Source organism: Nasonia vitripennis, chromosome 1 (genome assembly GCF_009193385.2).
Source record: "Nasonia vitripennis strain AsymCx chromosome 1, Nvit_psr_1.1, whole genome shotgun sequence".
In the NCBI taxonomy this organism is placed as follows: Eukaryota; Metazoa; Arthropoda; class Insecta; order Hymenoptera; family Pteromalidae; genus Nasonia; species Nasonia vitripennis.
The window spans coordinates 8406966-8421004 of NC_045757.1; the positions used below are offsets into that span (position 1 = coordinate 8406966).

At 46.2% G+C, this 14039-nt stretch overlaps 1 protein-coding gene across 8 annotated transcripts in view; it reads right to left on the bottom strand.

Moving 5' to 3' along the window:
• LOC100121368 (ankyrin repeat domain-containing protein SOWAHB) overlaps positions 1-14039 on the bottom strand; it is a 110616-nt gene extending 96577 nt beyond the window's left edge. For 4 of the 8 annotated variants that reach the window (XR_513104.4, XR_513103.4, XM_008218420.4 and 1 more), the window contains exons 1-4: positions 13815-14013; positions 13646-13707; positions 12403-12936; positions 11099-11257 (exon numbers count right to left, since the gene is read on the bottom strand). Coding sequence is in view for 6 of the 8 variants with exons in the window: in XM_008218420.4 (XP_008216642.1) it covers positions 11099-11257; positions 12403-12936; positions 13646-13707; positions 13815-13941 (882 nt within the window). In the remaining 2 variants the exon portion in view is untranslated. Of the gene's footprint in view, positions 1-11098; positions 11258-12402; positions 12937-13349; positions 13545-13645; positions 13708-13814 lie in introns of those variants that run through there. The other 4 variants (XM_008218413.4, XM_008218440.4, XM_003425040.5 and 1 more) reach the window with 4 other exon arrangements.

A 14039-nucleotide genomic window follows, 5' to 3' on the forward strand; every position in this document is an offset into this window, starting at 1 on the left:
TTATACGTACACTCTGTGTGTACGCGCGGGCGACGATCTTGCGTAGAAAAAACGCGGTGGGAGTGTGCTTTTGAGCGACGAGCTTCGCTACGGGTACACGGCAGGGGTGAAATCTAAATAGAGAGTCGGTAATGCGAAATCATCGTACACACACGCGAAGGAAGAAAGCAACCTTCCAATCATCAGTCCGAGACGAAAAATCAATTCCCATTCAGCTCTATCGAACGCGTGTATAACACGCGCGATTCATGTCGGCTCTGATCGTCGTAAAAAAGGCGCCACCTTTAAATTGAACACGCTCTCCGCCCAACGTCCTACAACAACGGACGTCGCTCTCTCGAATAAAGGCGAAAACCGGATAAATTAGCGATCGGCTGGATTATTAGTCCAGCGTATTATACAGCCAACTCTCTCTCTCTCTCTCTCTCTCTCTCTCTCTCTCTCTCTCTCTCTCGAGTACGGACGATGATTCATGCGTCGTATTTTCAACTCACGCCCACGCGACGGGAATATTCGTCGCGCTCTGCGTGCGTGTATTTGTCCTCGAATCCCCGGTGGTATAGAGAACGCGGCGCGCGATCATATCGCGCGCCGGGGGCCAATAAATTTTCCCAGAGATGTGTACCAATATTACGCGCTTGCGAGAGAGAGAGAGAGAGAGAGAGAGAGAGAGGAGGTGGAGGAGTAGTCGAGCCAGGTGGGTTATGGCTGTTCGCGGGCTGATTCTTGTTATCCGATCCTCGTTCGCGGGATCTTCTTTTGTTTGCGGCGACCGGCTTTTGTCGGGGCGATATGTACGCAGTGGCTATACCATACTGCTGTACGATATTCGCTGATGTGTGTAAATGTGTATTGTACGATCGCGTTGCTCGATGGAGTCGTTTTCATTCGATTTCAAAGGCTTGCTAATACTTCATGAAAGATTCTTTTTCCGAATGATCCATTAAATTCCTTCATGGCCCCGCGTGCAACGGAAAGTTTATCACATCCTTCTTAACGTTATTAACACGGCGAGAGAGCAAGCCAAGTTGTGCCGAGTCACGCGTGAGAACCGATCGAGGCCGCGGAGAGCGAGAACTGGTCCTCGTGTTATGTATGAGACATCGGGGATGGATGGATGGATCAAGGCGCGTAGGTGTTTGAAATTTTGTTCGTTTACCTTTTTGCTAACGAGCGCAGTGACGTCGTGAAACAACGACAACAACAGCGACTCGGACAGCCGGGTGATCTTACAACGTTCTATACATGTTAGTCGTAATGTCCGTCTAATAATTACAAATTGATTTGAGATTCTACACGATGTACACGCTCTTGGATCTACTTTCGCGCTCGCGGACGATGAATGCTCAGTTTTGCCGATCGATCGATCGATAGAGTGCAATAATTGCGGGGGATAACGATTAAAAGTTACTCGCGGACAGGTGTCGATCGATTCAAAAATATCATTGTTCCCCGTAAACTCTACAGCCCATAATCGCGGCGAACATATTCCACTCCACATCACTGCCATTCGCCTCCATCCACGGATCCAGAATCGCCGTAGCCACGCGTGCGCGCCTATTCATAATCCTCTCTCCTAGTCATCATCCTTCCCCGCATCAGGTGAGCGTATATAGGCTTGTGTGCACCGGCTCCCGACGATCCCCGTAGCGCTGATGTGGAGAGAGAGAGAGAGAGAGAGAGAGAGAGAGAGAGAGAGAGAGAGAGAGAGAGAGAGAGAGAGAGAGAGTGAATCTCTTACGGCTTACGCGCGTATAAGGTGGGATAAAGGCGTGAGCCGTGCGCTGCCGCGGCTGGCTGGCCGAGCCCCGATATATACCCCCAACTGCATCGCATCGCGTATATAGCGCTTCCCGGGCTGATTCCGCCCTGTAATCTGTGGGTACCATCTCAATGGATTAGCATATAGATAGCGCACGAGCGCGTGGCTCCTTGTTCGTGCGAGCTCGAGGTGTGTGTGCGCTAGATCAACTCACGACAAAGACAACGAAGGGACGTCTATCTGCGAATGCGCAACGTGTGCCTGGCTGCAGGGACTGATGCGGTTATTAGGTGAGAGCTCGATGTCGCTCGGTTGCGGAGAGACTGCACAGAGAGGGAGCGTGAAACCTTGATACGGGCTCAGGCGATATGACGATTGGACCGTAGTTTTGACGAAACTGAGTGATACGACACAACCGTATTCCAATTACACAGAAGTTCGAGCAGATATAGTCGTATCCTGCTCCGATTAATGTCACGCCAATCCGAACTCCTCGTAATGCAATTCGGTGCCGTCCTACGCACTCCGAAGCGTATAGAAAAATCTCATCCACCGAACGGCAGCAGCAGGGCCAACAAGAACAGCAGAACCAGGAAGGACGAGGAGGAGAGCTGGAGCACTCGCGAGCGAGCTGTCTCCGTTCGTTTCGTCGCTGGCGCGTGAGATAGCGCTAGCAGCTCGTCGCGAGGTAATTTGTGCTCACAGCAGGCCTGAGCAAACAGGCGCCGCGGGTGGTGACCACGAAAAATTAAATAACCCGATGACTGGTCGCATTCTTCGCGCTGCTGCTCTCTCCTTCTCTCTCTCTCTCTCTCTCTCTCTCTCTCGGGGTCTGTAGCAGTATGGACGACTACTCGCGAGAGAGCTGGCAAAAGGTACCGGGCTACACGTGTATTTGCATACTCCGCTCGCTGGGTTACATACTGTTACACTTCAGGAAATCCCCGCGAACACGTGTCGCCGATGTCTGGAGTCTCTAGGTGGAAATGTGGGTGGACGGACGAGTGGGAGGCTTTTGTCGAAGGATAAACGGTGGCGCGCGCGCGGAATTATCATATTGAGTGGACGGATTGATTGAGATAATATACGTGTGTCGAGTAAACACGCGGATTAGGCGAAAAGTCCGATCGATCTCGTTCTGCGCGTGTATAAAGTTGTAATACACGCTGGAATCATGTTCGGAAAGATGCGAAAATCCGAGTTTCAAAACAACCGGGAGAGCGTTTTTTACAAGGTGTAAGACACTTTGTAGCCTAGCACGAGCCTCCACAGACCTGCTCCGACTTTGGCTAAGATCAGAGCATCGCGATAGCGATGATGATGCTAAATGGATTTCTGATGACAATGCACATCACCTGTGCCCCCTCCGAGACGTGTATTGTTTCAATACCTCTGGGCATTCCTGTTGCGTGTTTCCTTTGTTAATAAATCTACGCATCGGTTTTCATATAACGCATTGCGACACGCGCGTTCAGGCCGTTGCTAAAAATTTCATCCTTGAAACAATGCCTCGGCGGCTTAAGCCCGACAATCAATTAACAAAACCAATCAACTTTAACAAAACGGCCGATCTCCGGCAAAGCAATATACGAGAGATTACGCACTCATACACACACAGAGGGACGAGCGCAAATGACGTGAGGCGCCTTTCTCGCCAAGCTCCGTTTCTTTTTACTTTTCAAAAAGTCATCCCAAGGGAGCCAGTGGAGGGAGAGGAATACGAAGAGGTGCAGCAGAAGCAGTTCAGCAGCGGATATATACACTGTAAAGTGGGCCCAGGGCAAAGGAACGAGAGAGAATAAGAGAACCGAGCGCCGGCCTCCCGCGGACTTATGAATACAAATAGCCGCTCACTGCGCGACTCAGATCGCTGATAAGACCCGATTCTTACCTCGGCGTCGCGCGAGCGACTCTCCCTCCCTCCCTCTCTCTCGGGGCATAAAGCAACGGCCGTAGCCAGCCGCAGATAAATAGATAGATATATAGATGGAGAGGAGGCTTTGTAGCCGCGCACGAGAAGGAAGGAGGCAGTTTAACGGAAGATCATTTCGCGCGGGCGCGATCCCAACCGGATCGAGTTCGCAAGGACGCGAACGAGAAATAAGAGAAAGGGCAAGGGAGTTTAAGACGCTCCTGCTGCCGCTGAGATATGCGCAGGAGAATAAAATTATACTCGGTCAGAGGAATATTCGAAGATGGAGGATTTATGCCCGGCGAATATGTTAATCTTTATACTCGCCGCGCTGATATCCGCTCGCTCGGTTGTTATATTATATTGGAAGGAACAAATCGAGCCCGTACAGGAATTTCTTTCGGGAACGGCAAGATGCATGTATTATCGAGAATTATCGGGTATGTTCGTTTCTTAAACAACCAATATAGAAGATCGAATATTAATCAACGATAGTAGAGAAAGAGTTCATATCAACCGGTTTTCGCGCCACCTGTCAATCGTCCCCACGACCTTACACCGTCCCTAAACATATCTCACCAGAGCGCGCGCCCAGGAAACAATCGAAACGAGAGCACACGAGTCGATAAGAATCGAATCGGCCGCAATGACAAATTAGGAGTAATTCGATTTAAGTTGAACGCGCCGCACGCGGTGGAATGCCGATCGCTCGCTTGCGCGCGTCGCTCAATCGCGGCGCTGCTGGAGGATTTTATCGCTCCGGTCGATCACTTCGACCCGAGAGAGCGGGAGAGTATCCACGCCCAGCTTTGCATTTCACGATCGGAGACACTATCGATCCTCATCTGCGGCTAATGTCGTGTAAGAACGTCCGGCCCTGTCTCCGCCGATCTATTCGGCTCGGCGGCGACGGATCGCCCCTGTATACGCTCGCGGCTGCAGCGCGGAGAGATGTGCGAGGAGAGTCTTTATACTCGGGAGATCGCATCGTCTTTCTCTCTCTCTCTCTCTCTCTCTCTCTCTCTCTCTCTCTCTCGGCTAATGTAATCTCGTCTTATTAATCTCCCTTTTTCAGCAAAGTGATTTCGCTTCTCCTTCTTCTCTGTGTTCTTTCTTTTCGGACTACTCGCGCGCACGTGGCTGAGTATACCCTTTTAATTTGAATTATAAGAATCGCCGGCGATCGGCCGATTGACACGTTTTCTTTCTTTTGCGCTTCATACACGCCCGAGGAGTTAATTAGTTTTCAGGAGAGGGGATATCTATTGTGTGACTGCGCTCTCGCCACAGGCCGTATAATTAATTTACAGTAATTGCTAATCACGATCGGTGACTTCACGATTTCCGTTACCGATCATTATTCATCCCGTACGGATTCGCGAACGCTTTTACACACGCGACTGGAATCGAATCAATCATATTTTCGCGTCATGACATCCAAGCGGAGAGAGAGAGAGAGAGAGAGAGAGAGAGAGAGAGAGAGAGAGAGAGAGAGAGAGAGAGAGAGAGAGAGAGAGAGAGAAACATTTCGAAAATCCTTATCGATAGCACGTACAGACGTGAAAGTTCCGTAAGCGCATCAGGTCTTTGCGCGAGGTGTATACACGAGTGACGCGGCACAGGGCGGAGCAGAAATAACGATCCCACGTGTCGATCGGGTCCAGAAATGACGCGTCTTTTCGACTGTCAGCTCGAACTGACGATCAGTCAGTCATCTGACGAGAGCGCGCGAGACGCGCCACGGGGAATCATCGTCCGAGAGAGAGAGAGAGAGAGAGAGAGAGAGATAACATGTCGCGTGTGTACGTGTATGTGTATACCTTCTTTTTTTTTCTTTTAGAGAACGAACCTTGCGCTCGACGTTGATTGCTCAAAGCGATCGTGTTGGGCATCGATTAGTCGGCTTATCTGATTAATGCAATGATAAATAGGATCTTTCGGTGTGTGATGGAGAAATTTTCGTGTATGGGACGCCGATTGCGAGAGAAAGATTTATTCTCGTTGCGACGTCGTTGGTGAGTAATGCGAACGTAACGATGATAGATTGTTTATAAATTTATGAACGCGATCCCTGCGATCGCTTATCTAGATGAACGCTCGACGTTAATTTATGCATTATAAGAATAACAATAATCAATTACGAGGATCTTATAATATTTTCCCTGTAACGAAACGCGCCGAATCTCTTTATTTGTGTACGATAAAGACTCGGTAAGGTAAACAAGCTCGTTCTCTCACACATAGGCCGAATGAAAAATGTTCTCCAGCTCGCGGAATTAGCATCAATTAGCAAGTTAACAAACAATTAATTAGAGCTCGCATCATTTTTAACAAGCCAACGCAAGCGCAGGACACCTCCATCACGACGCCCCATAAACATCGTCAAACCTCGTGCGCGTATAATATTACACAATTGAGAAAACCGAGCGCGCCGTCGACAAAACTGCATTCTGTAAAAAAAAAAAAATCCCCGGCGAAAGCATAAATTCGCTCGGTCTGCTTTACGAGCATGACGCGCCGAGCAAACAATTTTAAATTCGCGCGCGCGCAGAAGCTTCTAACGACGACAATTCGAATGATAATGTGATACGCGCATAATGGGATAAACGGAGCCTCCCGGCTTGTTATGTGCGAAGGCGCTTTCCACCTTATTTTCTCTCTTACGCTATATTATTATTATATTTTCATGCTGCACATGGCTATTATTCCCGTCGTTTTCGCTGCCGGGATGATTAGGGCTAATTTCCTCTCTATCCGCGGAGGTATTGACGTCGGGAGGCAATTTTTTTTTGCGTTTGATATCTAAGAAGCTCGTTAGCATGCAAAAAGCTTCGTCAAGGAAATTTTCGCGCGGCGAGATCGGTATCTTCTTCCGGTGTGTGAATGTGTGAATGTGTGTGTGTGTGTGTGTGTGTGTATGTGCGTGTGCCTTGTGGGTTTGTTATATCTGGGAGTTTAATTTTAAGTGTAATAAATCGCGATCTTTTATATAGGGGGTGAATTAATTTATGGATTTTTAAGTAGGTTCTTTCCGCGTGTGAGACGCGATATTCTCTGCTGTAATTGCTTTTCTTAATTTGTTCATATACCCGCGGTTTTTATGAGTTATAGGGCTCGATGCTATTGCTCGAAGATGATTTCTCATTATAGGAAACGTCAAGTCTGTTTGCGTTGAAATAGTGTATTACGATACGTGTGACTTAAATGGTACTTTGTTACACGGCGCAGTTAGCACCCGAGCGTAGCGAGGGCGCTAAGCGCCGTGTAAAACTGAACCATTTAAGTCAAGAGTATCGTATAAAATTTTATAGCACATACTGCTAAAATCCGCAAGTCTCGCCTACTCGTGCTAAAGTAGTCATTTACACCGTGAGGTTAGCGCACGAGCATAGCGAGTGTGATAAACACGGTGCAAAAAAGGACTACTTTAGTCACAGATAGGCGTGACTTAACAGCGGATTTTAGCCACACTGTGCTATAAAATCTATTTATTATACGGTCTCAAGTGCTTTTCTTTCAATGAGGTGTCGGATGGTTATCTACATATAACAATATTTTATTCCAATAACCGAAAAATTGAATTTGCAAAAATCAGACCGCAAAAAGCATCGCATATCTAATTAACGACTCGGAACGAATTAATAAAATACACACACAGACAGCAAGTACACAACGTATAAAAACCTAATGATAATTAATTCATTACAAAGATCCCGACGCTAGAGAACAAAACGCACTGCTCCGTCCGGTGCACTACTACACTCGCCCCCGACTGCATTATTTAATTACGCAAAGCGAATTTCATCAAGAGGCGCTTAGTTTTTTTTCATTCAGAGAGGAGCCGTCGCGGCTCTCCCACACAGACGTAACACACGGGGCGCCACGGCTCGCTACCGTCGTCTTGTTACACTGCATATAGTTTCCTATAAAAGCGGGACAAGATAAATCTTATCTCGGCCTAGACATCCTGCGCGAACAAAGTATCCTAATTAAAATAACAGTACGACGCGTATGCGAGAGGTCTTTACTTTACTCTCTCTCTCCCTCTGAGCCGCGCATTTAGTCGTCGGCGCGACTGCACGCCGCGAGAGGTGGGGTCACGTGTACGCTTTGCCGACTATCTATTTATCTGCCAAACTGCAGTGTATATAGGAGAGCTGTTGCTGCATCTGCGGGTGTTTGTTTGACTTTATTTGAGGAAGAATTGTTCTTCGTCATTCTGCCCTCGGCTGGACAATCTCATTTATTAACTGATAAAACTCTGTTTGTTTACCAAAATTTGGAACGTTTTGTGCTAGTATATAAAAAATAAACATTCTTGATCAGACATAGTACGCAAGCAACCCAGCACACCCATAAAGCCACCACGGATCGGCTGTTCCCTCTTTTGTCATTCCGGTACCGTCACTCTTAACCAAGACAACCGCACGCAGCGGACATCGCGCCTCGCTAATAACGCAGCCCATAAAACAGCAGCAACTTCACTTATACCATACGCCACTACTTACCGGCAAGTGCCCCCCTATAATACCGCAGCTCGTGCGCGAGCGTGACTCTGATTAACGACCGAAATATTTCTTCTATAAACAATGATATCCCGTCGCAGGCGGTTTGCCCCGCTGGGATGAAAAATAGAAATCGGCTGCTGGGAGCGTCTCTCTCTCTCTCTCTCTCTCTCTCTCTCTCTCTTTCGCGAGCGCGCGCGAGCCAGAGGCGAAAGTAGATTAGACTCTGGAGATAAAGAGAAGTGGTCCTGTGGAGTTTAGGTCGTATACACACTCGCGTACACGTACACACACACGCGACTAAATCGGGAGCAGCCGATTGGCTTTATAGGCATGTGTGCAGTATATTTTTTATCCCGACGAAACGGTAAATGGTGCAATTGAAGATGTGGTCTGGAGATAGCGCACGCGGGTTTGTCTGTGCCATTACTAGTCGCGAGCTTGTTTATTACGTGTGGCGAGTTTGGCGAGTTTTAATTGCCATAATTAAGTAATTGGTACACGGGTTATTCGCCGATTTTTTAAAATCCTTCTTTTCGTGTAGCGGTCGATGGAAGAAAGGAGTCGCTGCTACTGTTGTTGTTGTTGTTACGTATGGTCGATTGCGTAGAACGTTACCGGCTGTGTAACCTATTATGCACACGGTGTTCGAGAGTATTTAACAACAATGCACGAGAATGGAGCGAACCTGATCGTTGCAAAAGTGTGACAGAATGACAATAGTTTTTTCACCACAACCATCCACGATTTCCACATCTGCTTTCCCATTCACCCCCACATACACACATTAAACGCCTCAGCATACCACCCTACAACCGCGGTACCGAACGCTTACCTATATACAGAAGCTCAACTTGCTATACAGTAGCAGCAGCGCGTCGAGCTTGCGAGTATATAGGGCCTTGTCGGATCTTGTCGGCGGAAGGATCGTGCAAGCTGCGGCCCCTTTGCCAAAGCGCCTCGTCCTCTCCTTCCAGCCGACAAAACCCTCCTTTGCATATACATTCTGTAAGATTACTTTGCGCGGTTTACACCCAGCCCCGGTAGGAGGGGGGAGGCAGCGCCTCTTCTTCTTCACTTTGAACTGATATTCCGCGCGTCTCCGAGCGCAAACTTCGAAGCGACGAGCAAACGCGAGCCTAAGTTTCGGCTTCGTCTAATGTATGCGGAACCAGACGAAATTCCGGCTGCCGCTGCCGCGATGTCGAAGACCGAGAGTTGGAGATCAGCCGCCGCGAGAGTCTTCGACGAGCTTCCGACAAGAAATTCGACGATCTTTCGAGCCAGTCCTGGGACATGGCTCAGTTTGCCCAAGTTCGACGCGGGACGACGCGGAGAGAACGAGCTGTGAGAGGTCGATGCGGAGAAATTTTCCAAGAGGTATTGTATGAAAATTGTAATGTGAAAGGTTGCTTTGGATTATGAATTTTTTAATTTTACAGCGAACAATGAAGATACAGAAACACGAATGTATACACATTTTGATAAACAAATCCGTGACGTACATTACACCGCATTACATTCTTCCTCGACAGCGAACAAAAACACAAAATACCCGCAAAATCGTCAACATATTTTTGCTGCTTTCCATTCAAGCTCGTACACACCATCGCGATTTTATCATTATAATATCCAATGTATAATATCCGCACACAACGCGCTACACACTGTTGCACGAACTCTGCCCCTTTACGCCGACTTTCGCGTAACATTTTCGCCCCGGGGTAGAACATGCGTGATCCTAATTAGCGGCAGCACTTGCCACAAGAGAGTGAGAGAGAGAGAGAGAGAGAGAGAGAGAGAGAGAGAGAGAGAGAGAGAGAGAGAGAGAGAGATGCGCGCAGTGTCGAATTATGAAGGCGGTTGCAACTCGCCTCTTCCTTGAAATTAATGCTCGCGCCCGTTTTGCCAGCTGCTCGCGCGAGATTAAGTTTTCTGCTCGCTTGGCTGAGAAAAGTTTGGCTCGGTGTCCGGAAGTCGGCTGCGTTTTAAAACGAAAGTATGTGCTTATGTTGAGACTTTATGGGTGAGGTGTTGTGTTCTAACGTAAAACTGTTAAATTTTATATGCTCATTGTTTAATCTTAATAATAATGTAATAGAACTAAACTACGCAACGCTGATTTCAGACAATGAAGCCATCCACAACAGTACATTTACCCTACTGCTAATAACCCTTCTGCCCAGTGTCAACTAATTATGATTTACGACGACATCCCTGTATTCCACACGAGAACCAGCTGTACATTCCAATATATTTAACGGCGCCAAAAGGGACGAGGAAAGAAGAATCGCAAAAAGTCACGTGGACCCGCTGCAGCGGAAGAAGCTATTACGTTGCTGCGGTGATTCTTGGTAGATCGTGAATTTCGTATTCACGATGAATGGCCGACCTTACATGTTGCATCTCGAGAGAGGTTTCGCTGTATATCCTGTTACCAAGCTTTGACCCCTTTGTCTCTGACGTGCTGAAGTTCCCGAGAGTTTCGGGTCGTCTTTTGGGAAGTCTATTAATGGACTTTGAAGACGGAAATGTATATATTCAATCTTGGTAATTTGTTAACGCATATTGGCTTCGTTGCAATCCAGTATCTCGTACTGCTTTCAAGTATAAAGACTTTTTGTTGGAAGAGTTTATCAAGAGTATATAACATTAGTTAAATAACATTGTTCTCTGTACAGTCCAGTGCTAAACGAATCGCTATTTTCAGCACAACCAAAAATCGAAGTGCACATCTATCTAAGAAAGCCAGACATCGCAAGCTTTCAAAAATGCAACTAAACCTCGACACGTGCATCACTAACACTCTATTGGTTCTCGTACAAACTCTAATCTAATCTATAACGTCGAACGAGCTCATCCGTGCAATAAGCCGCAGTCATCGGCAAAATTCGACAACGAATAAATATGTCACATTACCTTATCGGTGCGTTTTTTAACCGACGGTATCGAGGCGTTAGGCCTCGCGGGAAGATCGGTCTCACTGGCCATCCGGTTGAAGCGCTGCATTCTCTCGCGCACACTCAGCTGCTCGGCTGGTGTCAGCTGATTCGACGTCGGCGTAGCCTGATCGTCCTCCTGCATTATTTCGATTTCACTCGTTGTTAAATTCACTTCCGATGGGGATAAAGAGACACACGAGAAAAGTCAGTCACCAAAACCCGTGCGTGCAGCAGTTGTCAGTCACCAGAGGAGACAGTGAGAGAGACACGCGAAGACTTTTGTTGTTATGACAGAGACGTGCGAAGTGAGTACGTACCTTATGTTAGAGCGAGCGGAGTCGAGTATTGAAAAAACAGTGAGTGAGGTGTGCGAGAGCGATAAGGCCAGTTACCGCTATTAGGCGAGAAGTGCGAGAGATAAGGATTGATTGCGCTGAGCTTGACGTTGGCGCTTTTTCGCGACTTTAATCGATGTGTCAAAATGTTTTTTCGTTTTTTTTTTATAAACATAGTGTGGATTGAGTTATAAGTTTTAATTTAAATATAAAGCTCCATTTTATTTCATTGCAAAGTTAATTCAGTCAATTAATTCGTGGGTTATCAATTCTTATCAGTTAATATCAGTATGAGCACGCGTCTGTTCTAATAATAACTGATTCGTCACAATTTGAAAGAAACTAAATTTTGTAAAATCAATAAGTTGCAGTGACTTGAGAAAAATTTTAATTGAAAGTTGGAGTTCATGTTGAGTAAAAAGGTTTTGTAATATTTGGTGCTAGGATAAGTGATAAGGATGATTGATATTAGTTATCGGTTGAAGACTTTAGCATTATTATTAGTATCAAGATCATCGATGATGAATGATTGTTGAAAAATTTGTTGGCACATCGATTAAGCCATCTCATGTTTGATGCGGAAGGTGAACAACCACAATCATTCATGTGAGAAAATATGTCAAGTGCAAACTCAGAAGATCACTGCAAGTGCAAGAAGAAAGCCCAAAAACATCAAACGTGCTGGATACTACACGTATCAAACTACAAAGCCATACCAAAGTGCAATTCCTACAATTAATTAACGTGCTGATTAAACTGTCAATCCATAAATCCTGTGAACTACTTCACTACAAGTGCCTTTTCTACATTTCTACTAATAGCGGATGCACATTTAATGAAAGACACCAGAAGAATAAACTGCATAACTTATTTTTAAGTTATGTTAACAGTAATCGAGTATATCTTTCATTAAATTCTAATGAAAATATAGTATAAGTTCACTGACCTTAATCGATTCAGATCCACTCCTTCCTTTTTTAGGTGTTTGTTCATCTGTACTTTGGTTTTCCTTATTCGCAAGTTTGATTTTATCCTGACTCTTACGTCTAGGTGGCACTGGTGGTGATGCAACAGGACTACTCGTTGCCATCTCCCTTTTGGGCAGTCTTGATGCACTGGTAGACACATTGTCTTCAAAGACTGGTTCATTATAAGGTACACCAATAGGCAGGCCGATAGGAGGTTTCTGTGGTATACCAATAGGCAGGCCGACTGGAGGTTCCACTGGTAAACTGAGAGGTAGACCCACAGGAGGATCTTGAGTATATCGTCTGACCGGTGAAGAAGTGTTACTTATGGGACTAAGAGGTGCCACTGGTGGAGGTCTGTACGGAGGAGGTTCGCGTAAAGGAGATGTAGGGGTGCTCAGATTAGGTGTGGATATCGGAGATGTAGGAAATCCTGAGAAACTTAGCGTAGGTGAAGACAGATCTAGATTTTGTTGACGAAACTTCTTCTTTAGCACAAGATACTTTTCTCCCTGTAAACAGAATAATAGCCACCGTAAATTTGAAAATCTCATTCAATTTCACGTAATTCGATTTAGTTTATTATGAAGCAAATATCACAATGACTATGTCATTTGCTGAAAAATAATAAATGAGAGATTTTAAAATCATTTCAATAGCAGATTAATTTCTATTTGTAAATGTAAAGAAATATCACATTAAGCAAACACAACATCACTTAAACTCAATCCAGATCACTAATTAGAGAAAAAAACTATAAATTAACGAACCCCTGCAAACCGCTGACAGCGCTCTGTCTCTTGCAAAAAACGACCTACTTATTAATTCTATTATGAACTCGATATGAATCAGACCAATAATGCAGTACACATCGCGCGAGCAGTAGAAACTCCCGATCTCTCCAATGCATAACCTAAAAACTTACGACGCCGTAGGCGCTGTAAACCACGATCCAAAACATGACGATCCGTCAAAGTGGCATATCTAAGCGGATTATAAATAATAAACCGGTGCCAATTTCGACACTCGTCAGAATGATAATCAAGTGCGGCAACGTCGCGCACACAACTGTCGCATGCAACAAGTCGCTCCGTCTCTCTCTTTCTCTCTGTCTCTCTCTCTCTCTCTCTCTCTCTCTCTCTCTATACACAACATCGCACGGAAGTGCAGGTATGTGTATACTTGTATACGCGAGGAAATTCAAGATCAACAAAACAATACCTCCTCGGTCTTGATGGTCGCCAGAGTGTTGATGTACTCCTTGAATCTGTTGCGGGCCTCCACTGAAAAACAAGTCGAGTCGTCGAACTTTAGTACGATGATATCTCGCGGAAAAGGAAAGCTCGTAACGGAAAACAGAGGAGACGTTTGAAGGTTGTGGGAGGCTCACCTCGGCTTTCCGGGTCGGTGAGGAACTTCTTGAAGTGTTTGACGAGATCCTGGTTACGAGCAGAGCCGCCGTTGTCCAGCAGATACTTTCGGATCTCCTCCAGGGACAGCTCACTGGGCGACGCCATCCTGAGACGTATGGCAAGGTGTATACACACTACTGCACTGCACTGACTAACCTCACTGCTATGCGTAGAAAGAGAGAGAGAGAGAGAGAGAGAGAGAG